Genomic DNA, 12,393 nt, shown 5'->3' on the forward strand with positions numbered 1-12,393 from the left:
GAATTATCAAGTGAAAATCCAGCTTGAGAGACACTCGCTGGCAGAGGTTGGATTAAGAGAGCTGTATAGGGGATCAACTCCTATATATGTACTGTTTGAACATTATTGGGTGTGTGAGTGCTCCAAATTGCCTTTTTACTGTTATGATATGATTTGTATGAAAATTATGATGATGTTGCATTACACTCTTTAGGATGCATTAGCTTTAGATAACTATAGAAATTGTGGTTAAAATTGGTATTTTACTCTCTGAGTCGAATGCTCACTCCTGTTCAACTTGTTTTTCCAGGATATAGGAGATCTCTTGTTGAGTTCTAACTTGCCTCTCTCCCTCTCATGTCATCTATTTATGTTTGTGATATTTTGTATAATTTTGCTAATTTCTAGAATTCTGCATGTGTTAGAAATACTTACTTGATTTGTGTCTGTATTATAATTGCCATGTTGGACCTGTAAGCATATTAAATGCATGTATGATTGGACTGAATGAGGAAGCTGAGCTCCCATTTGATTCTATGATATTATGAGTATGTGGAGGGTGAGCTGAGCTTCCCATATTGTTGTATATTGTGTTTACAGGTCGGGCGAGTTAAAAACTCCACGTTGTATAGTCCAAATTATGGTCGGACTCTGTTTAGTTGAATTCTTGAATTGGGCCTAAAATAGGCCTTAGGATTGGGTTAAATAATAGTTAGGTCCTAGTGCCGATCGGGCCCATAGATTGGGTCGTGACATCTTTCATCTTAATTTAGTAAAATTACTAATATACCCCTAAAAAATTTATAAATTTCAGGGGGCCTAGTGTCCCCCTTGGCCCTAATGTGGCTCCGCCTATGTGTATGTGCAATGCACATGTTTCAAAAACTAGCTACGTTAAATATTTAAAAAAGAAATTTAAAGAAAATGCAATAATAAAATTTTAAATAATAAGAGTTAGAATTTATTTTCTATTATAAACTTACGTTATCCCTCTTAAATTTTAACTCATAATTTTATTTGGTAGATATGAGGGCAAGAAAAAAAAATTAAAGAGATAAATATTATCCTATTTAAAAAAATAATTATATAATTATGTAAATTTATTTACAATTACATTATATTATATAATTGTTAAATATATATTTTTATTATTTTATTTAATTTTTTCCACATTCCTGCAACTTCATATTAAATACATTAAATTAGATAAAAAAAAATAAATTCTCCATATAATGTAAAGAGTGAATCATACGCAATTGAGAAATAATAAATATATATCAAGTACACTTAATAATTTTTCACCATCAGACATCGCTGTTATTTAATATCTCATATTAAGGAAAATTTTAAAATATAATGCTTGCTTATTAAAAAGAAAAGGCACATCCCTCATATAAATAAAAGGACCATTCTGCCCCTATTCCCTCTTTTTATTTATTTATTTTTTCCATTTCAAACACAGCATATGCTGCTGGGCCTACACTCAATCAACTGCACGGTGCACTTGACGAGTACAATTTCTTTTTCACTTTTTTTTTCGCCTCTATTTACAAGACTTTTTCGATTTTTATTAATTTTACATATATTAATTTTATTTTATTTTAATAAGATATTTTGACTATAAAAATATAAAAGAAATAAAAAGTTTCATATATCATAAAATTTTAAGATTTTAATCTATACTAAAATAGATTATGTTAAATTAATATATACTTATATTTCTACGGAAAATAATATTTACTTGGAATTTCAATATTATATTATTGTTTTCCCTCTGCCTTTCTTTTTTTTCAATTTTTATTTTAAACACATTTAACCCATTTTTTATTTTAATTTTAGTTACTTTAAATTATTTAATTATTATTATTTTCATTGAAATAATTTTAAAATAATTTATTATAGTGAAGTGTAATTCATTATTTAATAATAATGTTGTCATCATTTTCGCCTGCAGCTTCTTATTTATTATACCTTTACCCTTTTTTTAAATATATATATTGTTAATAAAAGTAAAGACTGTTTTAATTTTAGTTAATATATTTTGAATAGTTTTACATGCTAACTTATTTTTTTTATTAGTTAAATCTTCTTAATTAGGAGGAACACTTAAGTGCCTTTTAAATTTTTATTCAGGTGTTCTACTTTATCAATTAAATTTTTAAATTTTTATTTATTTATTTTAATTTTTTTTAACCACTTAAATGTTAGCATACGAATTTAAAATTTTTTTATCATTTTATTTTCTCTTATTATCATTTTAAATTTTAATTATTTGATTATTTAATTATTAAATTTAGTATTAATTATTATTATATTTACAAAATAAATTTTAAAATGATTCCATTATATGATAAAATGAATTTTACTTGATACACCAACATTATATTAGTAAAACATAAACTTTCATCTTATGATAAGAAAAATATAATAACAAATTAATAATCTATTTTAGTAATATTTTTACTTTTTTCTACTAAAAATACTTTTCCAAATAATAAAATTTTGATTGATAATATTAATAATAATAATTATTATTATTATTATTATCATCATCATCTAAAAAATATTTAAACAAATGATATGTACAGACTTTTTCTGATTTATTTAGAGTTGTTTAATCTATTAAATGTATAAATTTAGTTTATAAGTAGCAAATAATTAAATTTATGTACTTTGTCCTTAAATTCTGATATAATTTGTGATATATTTAATTTATTTGTAAATAATTAAAAATATATTTAAAAGAATATTCATATATTATTTATATATATTAAACGTATTACCCTAAAAATAATTTAGGCTTTCTTTTAAGATAGGTTAATTAATTTTTTTAACTAGTATTACTATTATTTTACTTTTTTTTTATAAGTCAATTCTAAAATGAATTTTTTTCATTATTAAATTATATTTTATTCAATGTATTATGACAAATTAATAATAAATATTTTATTATTAAATAGTTTGTCTTAAACCAAACTATATATACATATATGATATGTAATATAATGAATGATTAAAATTTTATTTTAGATGAATTAAATTGTTAATAGATAATAATTTTATTTATAAGATATAAATATTATATTTTATATTATTATAAAATAAAATTAAATATGTTAAATATTTTTATTTATTAATTATATTAACTGAATAAAATAAAAAAATAATACTCACAGCATTGTGCTATTTTTTAAAGCTTGTTGAAAGCTTAACTAGTAAAAATTAAATATAATTGTAGTAATCTTTTGTAATTAGATAAAATTATTAAAACTAAAATTATAAATAAAATTTATAAAATATAAAAAAAATTTTGCCTTTTCTTTGTCATTAGTCTTTCTATATTCAATTCTACTTAAGTACCAAACAAAAAAATGATGAGATAAAGGAGGACGATGCCTTCTCAAAATACAATGAGAGACAAAACAGAGTAGGGACTGTCTTCTCATGAAGAGATCTAATAAGGGAGAGGAATTAACAGAAGGAATTAACAGAAAGGAAGAAGAACTTACTGATTTTTGGGATCAAATGAGAAATGAAAATCGAAACAGCAAGCTGCCAATTAAGGAGCAACAGAATAGAAAGAGAAAACATATTAATAAAATAAAAAAAAAACAAAAACCGAATAATTAAAGAGTGAAACAACATCAAAGAAACTCTGGAATTGAGCCATAAACAGAGAAGGAAAACTTATTACCTTTAGCAATCAGTGTATGTAAAGAGAGAGAGAAAGCAGGATGATCAGTTGATTATTCCAGAGAAATCAAGCGAAAATGAATGGAGAACATAAAATTACTTGTGAAAATTAAAGGCATCTATTATCTCCAAGGAAGACCAAGACCTTTACTCGTCAATGAAAACACTACTTGGCGTAAATTCGAATCCAAAACACTCATTTTTCTTGGCGTAAAAATAAATAAATAAATAAATAAAATTACCAACAACCCAAACCAATTAAACCAAATCATTTTAATTTTATATTAGATGAAAAAGTTAATTTCTTTTAAAAATAATAGTTTTCTTTATTTAATTTTTAAATTGAAAATTAAAAAAGAATTAATTTTAAATTAAATTATACATGATATCACGATAATTTTTAATTTTGTGAGTAATTTTGATTTGATAATATCTTAAGTTTATGTGGATGAAAACAAATTGGAAATTATTTTAAAAATCATACAAGTTGAAGTCCATTGACTAGGGCCGAGTAGAATTCGGTTCAAACTGAAAAATCAAACCGAATCGAGTTAATTCCATTCAATCGGTTCGGTTTTAAAATTTAATCGGTTCGGTTCAGTTTTAATTTATAAAAATTTCGGTTATTTTGGTTTGGTTCGGTTTTGAAGAGGAAAAGAATCAGTTAAATCGAATCGAATCGAATAGTGATTTATATAGTCAAATCGAACCGAATTGATTTTTGAATTAATTTATTTTTATGAAAAATTTATGAATTATATTTAATTTTATATAAATTAATTGTTTAATTTCATTGATTAATGGTTATTAGGTTCAAACCAAAGTTAAAATTATATCAAATAACTTAAAAATCAAGTCTAAATTAAAAAATCAATCAAAAATCAAACCGATCGGTTTAAACCGAACCGAACCGAAATAAAGCGGTTCGGTTCTATTCGGTTTTTTATCAATTTCGATTCGGTTCGATTTTCTAAAATTGACCGTTCGATTTTTATAATTTAATTCGGTTCGATTCGATTTGGTTCAGTTTGAACCGATTGCTCACCCCTACCATTGACATATCAAATCAAAATCCAGTAATTAAATTAATCAACAATATAATATGTGCTGTTCATAGTCAATAACAAAATGTCATTGTGGAAATAAAAAGTAAAAACCAAAAATCATAGAAATCGATTTCCAACTGCTCAATTCTTATCCTTGCATATATATATAGTTCTAAATTAATATTAAGAATATCAATGACACAACGACTTTCTGTTATATAAAAATGATAGTATAGAAAAGATGTAAATATTTTTATTTACAAATCAATATCAAAAAATATACATCACGAATGCATATTATCAACAATTTGAGTATTTTAATATGTATTATTTTTTTTTTAATAACATATACATTACACATGCATCAATAATTTATTATTAACTCATAAATATTTAATTTTATCAAAATTTTTTGTAATGTAAAATATTACGAAATTATATTTATTTTATATCTAAATTGGGCAGTAAAAATATAACTTAAATTAGAAACATTTTATTTTCTTATAATTATATTTGTGAATATTTTGTTAGACTTAGATTTTGTATTTATTAATTAAAAATTAAACATGTAATTTTTTTTTATTAATCAATTAGTCTCTTCTAAATATGGGTGTTCAAGTATAGTTTCATTATGGTTCTAGCTAAGAATCGGAATTAAACTTTCAATTTTTTGAATTTTAAGAATTTTATTTGGAATCAAACTTTGATTCCGATTTCGATTTAATCCTAAATAATTTTAGCATAGTTTTGATTCTAATTTTTGTTCTTTTTAATTTTAATTTTGATTCTAATTTCATTTTAAATTTCAATTTTTATACCTAAAACTACAACATCTGGTGTTCATTTTAAAATAGAAAATAAGATCTTAAACCTCTAACATGAAAACAACAATAAAAATAATAATACTAACACTAAAATAATATTAATATCAAAAATATATTCCTTAATAAGAATTTATATTATCTTTTATATATTTATTAATTATAGGGTCTTTAACTTAATGATACATAATTAAAAATTAAAAAAATATATTATATTATATGACTAACATGTGATTTAGTCATATAATTATTTAAAAGTTAGAAAAATAAAAAAAATATTAAATTATATGTACTTAAAATTATAATTATAGATAAATTAAGTTATATATATATATATATATATATATATATATATATATATATATATATATATATATATAATTTTATTGAAATTATAAATTATATCTAAATGACAGAAATAATAAAGATTTCTAATTATAGATTTAAATAAAAATGATAACCAACATCATAAGTATTGTGAGCTTCAGTTTCTAATACTCACTCTCTGCATGGCTTCAATTAAAGGAATTGTGAGCTTCAGTTTCTGTACCACAAACTAGTAAAGAAAATCAAATCTTGTTCAAAGTTCAACATGTGATAGATGGTCTTATTTTTATACATACTGTGACTAATTAATAATTAAGTAAACACCGCATTTGAATTTGAAACACAATAATAAAGTGATATTCAAATTTCAGATGTCCCAGAAAGCTTATGTGATAGTTGATTTTAATGAAATTCACAAAATTAGGCTCATCAAAATTTTAAAAGTCACTTGTAAGTTTTGACAATTTTTTTAAGAAAACAAAAAAGAATGGATTTTTTTTTTTTTAATTTTATAATTAGGTTTAACCTCACAATTTTGAAGAGAAACTCATTGATAAAAAGAAAGAAATTTACAAGGGTTGAATTTCTAGGAACCATCAATGGCACTGTTGTAGTTATGTATCTGCATCATCTATACCATCTTCTATAATTGCAATGCAAGATCCTACAGATCATCCCATAGTCATGGCTTCTGAAAGTTTATCTCGGGCTCCCTCATGAAGACGTAAAATTAAGATGGTGTTATCCTACAGACCTCCTGGGGACGGGATTCTATCCCCGATGAAAGTGAAGGAAGCCGATTATGCCATACGACGTCGTCGGTCTCTGAAAAGAGTGGACAGGGAGCTCTCGAAATCCAATTTCAAGAGAGCTTTTTCCTTCGTCAAGCAATTGCAAGGCAAGCCCTTTGGCCTCCGTGGCTTTGGCACAGCCTAACTTGTCTCTCTGTTTCTTTTCACTTGCTGTAGTTACAATTTTCTGATAGCGGTTTCATGTTTTGATTGTGCTATTGGATCGTGACTCAGGTACCCAGAAATCGCCTAGTGTTGAATCAATTCGAATTCAGTGGGATAGATGGTGAATGCAGAGGTTCTAGCAGTGACGAAGATCATTTCCTGTGTCTGCAAGTAAGTCACCAAATTTCCTTTCCAGAAACCTCTGCTTTGAATATGAATGTACCTATCTCATAGAAGTATGACAAAGCTGCTTGGGAGTGGAATTGTTATGCGTTATTAGGAACTCAGTGCCCTCTTTGTCAAGAGAGATTATGAATTTATGGTTAGGGCATATAGCATAAAGTAAAGCTGCGGCTTACAATTGGCTTATTAATCATGCAATAACAATTACAGCCCTGAAATGAACTTTTTGGTTATGTGAAACTTCAATAATATAAGTTGCAATGTTGCAGCATGAGCCCGCCTGACATTGGTCCAGTGGCAAGGGCACAATGAACCTGGGTTTACGTCCCCAGTTCGATACCCCTCCCCCCATGTACCTATCGACGAAAATATGTTGCAGCATGAAGCTCGCTTATACTCTTCCTAGAGGTTTATACTTTTTGAATTGAGTGTGGTTATAGAAAATTCGAATTTATATAAGAATAAACTTAATAATTATTAAATTAAATATATATATCTAAATTTATATACTTATTATATATAATTTAATTAGTTCTGCATAAATCTCGATATTAATATTTAATCTAACAAATATAAAATTTAGAATTGTTTCTAGTTTAGAGAAGATTTGTCTTATGTACATCTCTCTTCACTTTCTGCATTAGATTACTACAAATGACAATTTTCAACTTCTCCAATATTCCTAATGCCACTTTATTTATTTGTTAATTAAAATTAGCTGATAATCGAATTTCGTCAATTAAAAATACTGTTTTATTTAGTTTATAATATATTGTGATCATGTGATATAATGAATTAAGTACTTTTAATTACCTTTATTTAGTTGAACATTTGATCATCATCTTTCCCTCAGATGGTTTTAATTTACAGAAATTTTGGAGTGGACCAAAATCCCTTCCATAAACTAGCACCATTGGCGAAGCCTAATTTAATGAATGTTGATTGATTTTGATCCACCTAGAAACAAGTCAAAATCGGTGCAACATGATCTTAATTTACAATGTGCAAACACATTAGGTCATTGGCATTACAATCCTCATACATATAATATATCATAAGGGCAGTACGTTGAAACAAAATATAATTAATTAATGTATTCATGTATATTGAACACAATTATCTGAATTCAAGTGATCACAATGAGAATGAAAAAGCCCTTTAACAACCTGCATTTGATTGAAGGAATATGGATATTTTGTGGCTGGCATCACCTACAAAGAGCCAGCGTTGGCCTTATTTCAGCTTGAGCACATAATGGATGGGTCAATGTTCCATGGCATTCTGTACATCATCCAACAAATTTTGGAATAACAATGTCAGGATCAAGAAGAGAATGCAGGTATCTATTCTATGGCTTAAGAGAATTGCGAATTTGACAAACTAAAACATACGTACCATTTCTGCAAACAATTGTACCAAGGCCTCAGTATTCCATTCTAATCCAATTGGTCATCTTGTACCTATTATGATTTCAAACTTTAATCTGTATCTATTCTATGGTTTAGGAGAACTGGAATTTGATTAACAAGCACATACGGTTTCTGCAAATAATTGTTGTACAGCGGCATTCAGATTGCCATTCCAGTGCCACTGATTATCTTTTTCTACTCCTAGCAGCCTTGGTGTGCTTAAGACTCCTTTTGAGAAAACCTGCATCTTAGGGCATTGCTTCACAATTACTTCTGTCAAAGAGGGGAATTTGAAGCTGTGATCCGCTGAGCAAAAACTGATGAGGCTTGGCAAACAATCAAATTCCAAACTTTCTAATTTGCTAAAGATGATATCCTCTTTCGATTCTTCTCCCTCATTTGCAACTACTGCCTTCAACCCATCACATTCTTTAATAATCATTATTGTGAGCCGCACCAGACTTTTTGCTGTTGAGGATGTTAACAAACCAACTAATCCATTGCATTTCCATACATCCAAAGTTGTCAAATTTTGGAAAGAAGCAGAGGATGGTGCTAAAGTAATCAAACTGTTACACTCCAAAACCACAAGATCTTCCAGAGGCTGAAGAACATAGTCCAACTGGGAGTCTTGGTTCCATTTATCCGTCAAATCAGGAAGCTTAAGCAATTCTAAGTGCCGTATCTGTCTAAGAATCTCAGCATATTTTTCCTTACCAATAGAACCTTCATAAGAAAACAACTCTTTGAATTGACTACAAGCCACTACAAGTTTTTCCATACACCGAAATCTTTCAAGGAGATGAAAGGGAAAAACTTCAGATTCATCATGAAAGCAATGAATCTCAACGACTTTGAGATTCCGAAAGAGGTCTGCTGGGAACTGGTTTTGCCATATTATTGTCACATCTTTTCTTGTCAGTGTTAACTGCTCCAAGTTGGGGACAATCTATAAAAGTAATCAGACGAAAACATGTTAAAAAATCAAGGTACCTCCGAAAGTTTGCAGATATAAGAAATAGCAATTTTGCACACTTTTAACCAAAAAAATGATTATTAAGCCCTTATTTAAATTAATTATAATTACAATTTTAAAAAAATTGTAATGACGTGAGTATCTAAAATTGTTTTCATTAAACCGTAATTGGTGCCTTGGACACTTAGACCATGGTAAGGTGAAACCATACTAAGAAAACATTGAACAAATTTTAACTTTTGCAATTTTCTTTGTTGAGTTCTCATTTTTTAAAAAAATACATGATTATCAAGAGTTTTTGTTTACAATGTATGCAATCATATAATTATAGAGTAAAATTGATATTTAATTCTAAATAAATTTATTTAGCTACACGATCAACTTTGTTATTATGAACTAATTATAATTACTTAATTCTAAATAAATTTGTCCATTAAACTTAATTATAATTCTATACAATTAATTTATTTTCAAAATAACCTAACAATGTAAATATTATTAAAATTATAGGCATATATTAATTAACAAATCAATAATCTCAATTAAATTTATAAATAGTGCAAAAATGAATATAAATACTTCATTTTCTTTTTTTCACCTTACACTACACGAGGCGTGCGTTCAAAAAATTAAAGTACAAATTCAATCCCAATGCTTTCTATATATATGTAAAAAAAAAAATTAATGTTTTATTCAGTTTTAGTGTATAAGTGTCACAATTAAAATTTTATGCCGAGTATGAGAAGATATTACTTAAGTCCAAAAATACCAAAATTTTTTCAGATATTACAAAGAAAGATTTTAAGCTTGTCAGGGAGATTGAGCCCATACCTTTCTAAACGAGAAAAGTGGTTGCAGAACTTGAGTCATGAGTTGACACTCTTTATTTGTTTCTACCAAGTTCTCATATTCTGAACAAAAAATGTTTACTTCCTCACAATGATTCACCGCTAAGCTCTTTAGCATTGGAGATTCCAAAGTGTGTATTCCTGGGTAGAAGCACTTGAGCTCATATAATTCCCCAAAAGTCAAGAACTTTAAGCAAGGAAAAACAAATTCAGAAGTTGCTCCTAATCCTTGGTCCTGAGCAACAATTTCCTCCACCCCACAACTTCTTATATGCAGGGTTTCGAGTTGTGGCAGATTTTTAGCTATTGAAGCTGGGAAAATAAATTTTAGATTTGGACAATCCATAACATACACTGAACTTAGGTTATGAAACAACACAAGTCCCAGAGGATCTTCATTCCATACATGCTTCAAATTTGGGAGATTTGCAATGTACAGAGTTCTCAATTGAATGGCCACTGTTTCTTTCATTTTAATCAGCTCTTGCAAATCAAACGCCTCTTTCAGTGAAATACAATTCCATATGACCAAATCCCCAAGATTCTGGAGGTCTCTCAGCAACATGGATGGAAAAATTTTAAGTAGTTCTTCGCAGTATTTCACGTCAAGTACTTTCATTTTGCAAAAGGAATCTGAATGGAGTTCATTGTGCCATATCATCTTCAAATTATCCATGTTGAGAATTTGCATTTGCTCCAAGTTGGGGAATGCAACCTGTATCAAAAATCAATAGTCTGAATAAACTAGACTTGATAATTTCATTTTCACTCATACCCAACCGGGGATCGCAGATCCCCTAAGACTAACATAGCACTGTATTTAGACCATCCAACATTGTTCAAATTTGAAATATACAATTTACTAATAAAATTATTTTTTAATCAAATATTAAAATTTAGGCCAATTACAACACCAATCCTAAAGGAGGAGCATGGGTATGTTGTAACTTCGGGAGCAATTAACGATAAAAATGGAATGGGAAGAGACTGCATACCTCTTCATCAAAGAGAGTAGGACTTATAATTTCAAGTCCACTGCCGGATGCCATGTTTGAAGTTGCATAATTGGAGACAAATGTGGTCATTTGAGGACAGTTTTGTATGCACAGCTCTTTCAAGGCAGGGCATTCAACTAAAGTACTAGTGCAGAATCGTGTGAGTTTTGGAAGATCTTTAAGCTTCAGGGACTCTAGTTGATGGAGCAACATCTTTGTCACTATTTCTTCTTCCAATCCTTCCCTCACCATTACTTCTTCCATTATCTTACAATTGCATATCTCAAGTCTTTTCAGATCCACAACACTTGATGGTGATAAGAAATATTTTAAATTACCACACCCATCAATAATCAGGCTAGTTAAATTCTGAGTATAAGAACATATCTCGAACTGCTGAGCGTGCCATATCATCTTGACCTTACTTGATGACAGTTTCAAGTCTTTCAAATTAGGAAAAAATACCTGCAGTGAAAATTTTTTGCTTCATCACATATATATATAGTCACAGAACAGATTTTCTCAAACGATTACTAATCACTATATAACTAACGTTCAAATTATGGTGTCTGAATGGGTTACGAGTAAAATCACTTCTTGTTTAATATTTATTATAGTACAAATTAACGGATCCTTGAAGTGAATCAAGTTCTTAACAATCTGAAAATAGAATACCAACCTTTGGCTCAATAATTCCATCGCTTGCATTTGGGGCTGCTTCCTTGAAAAATGAACAATTGAATGTGGTTGGGCAATCAGCTAAAGTAATCTCTTTTAGAGATGGAAAATGCACAGTTGATGCATACATTTTGCATAGTCATTTAGGTCTAATTTCATAGCTATTTTATTTTATTATTAGTTATTTATAGCTAATTTCATTAGTTATTTAGTTAGTTTTTCATAATTATCAATTTTGGATTAATTTGTAATTTTTACTTTGTTTTGTAGGAAAAATGGTGTTTTTGAAGGAGTGAAGAGAAATTTTGCCATTGATGAGTGACTTCTACAGCCAAAGATGTCAAAAACAAGTTTTCAAGCTGAAATATGCATTGACCAAATTGTGCATAACTTGCCGCATAAGCTATGCAGATCTGCATAAGGAGAAAAATCACTGTTCCAATACCTGCCGAATGGTGCATAAGGAGAGTGCATGGCTTATG

At 28.0% G+C, this 12,393-nt stretch overlaps 1 protein-coding gene across 1 annotated transcript; it reads right to left on the reverse strand.

The window, feature by feature from the left end:
- Window positions 1-8,073: 8,073 nt before the first annotated feature.
- On the reverse strand, window positions 8,074-11,549 carry LOC110653207 (uncharacterized). Its single transcript, XM_058144552.1, has 4 exons — window positions 11,234-11,549; window positions 10,222-10,953; window positions 8,401-9,363; window positions 8,074-8,286 (listed from the first exon to the last, which is right to left on the reverse strand). Exons 1-3 carry the CDS (start codon window positions 11,495-11,497, stop codon window positions 8,527-8,529), a joined length of 1,833 nt encoding a protein of 610 aa, XP_058000535.1. The 5' UTR covers window positions 11,498-11,549; the 3' UTR covers window positions 8,074-8,286; window positions 8,401-8,526.
- Between the last annotated feature and the right edge of the window lie 844 nt (window positions 11,550-12,393).

This window comes from Hevea brasiliensis, chromosome 3 (assembly GCF_030052815.1).
Source record: "Hevea brasiliensis isolate MT/VB/25A 57/8 chromosome 3, ASM3005281v1, whole genome shotgun sequence".
NCBI classification, from domain to species: domain Eukaryota; kingdom Viridiplantae; phylum Streptophyta; class Magnoliopsida; order Malpighiales; family Euphorbiaceae; genus Hevea; species Hevea brasiliensis.

Bases quoted from the DNA above. Each gene is read 5' to 3' on its own strand.
- LOC110653207 (XM_058144552.1), bottom strand. From the start codon at position 11,497: ATGGAAGAAGTAATGGTGAGGGAAGGATTGGAAGAAGAAATAGTGACA. The intron at 10,954-11,233 runs GTATGCAGTCTC...TTTTTGATACAG, and splicing joins CTACTCTCTTTGATGAAGAG to GTTGCATTCCCCAACTTGGA. The intron at 9,364-10,221 runs GTATGGGCTCAA...TTACTTTTATAG, and splicing joins CACTTTTCTCGTTTAGAAAG to ATTGTCCCCAACTTGGAGCA.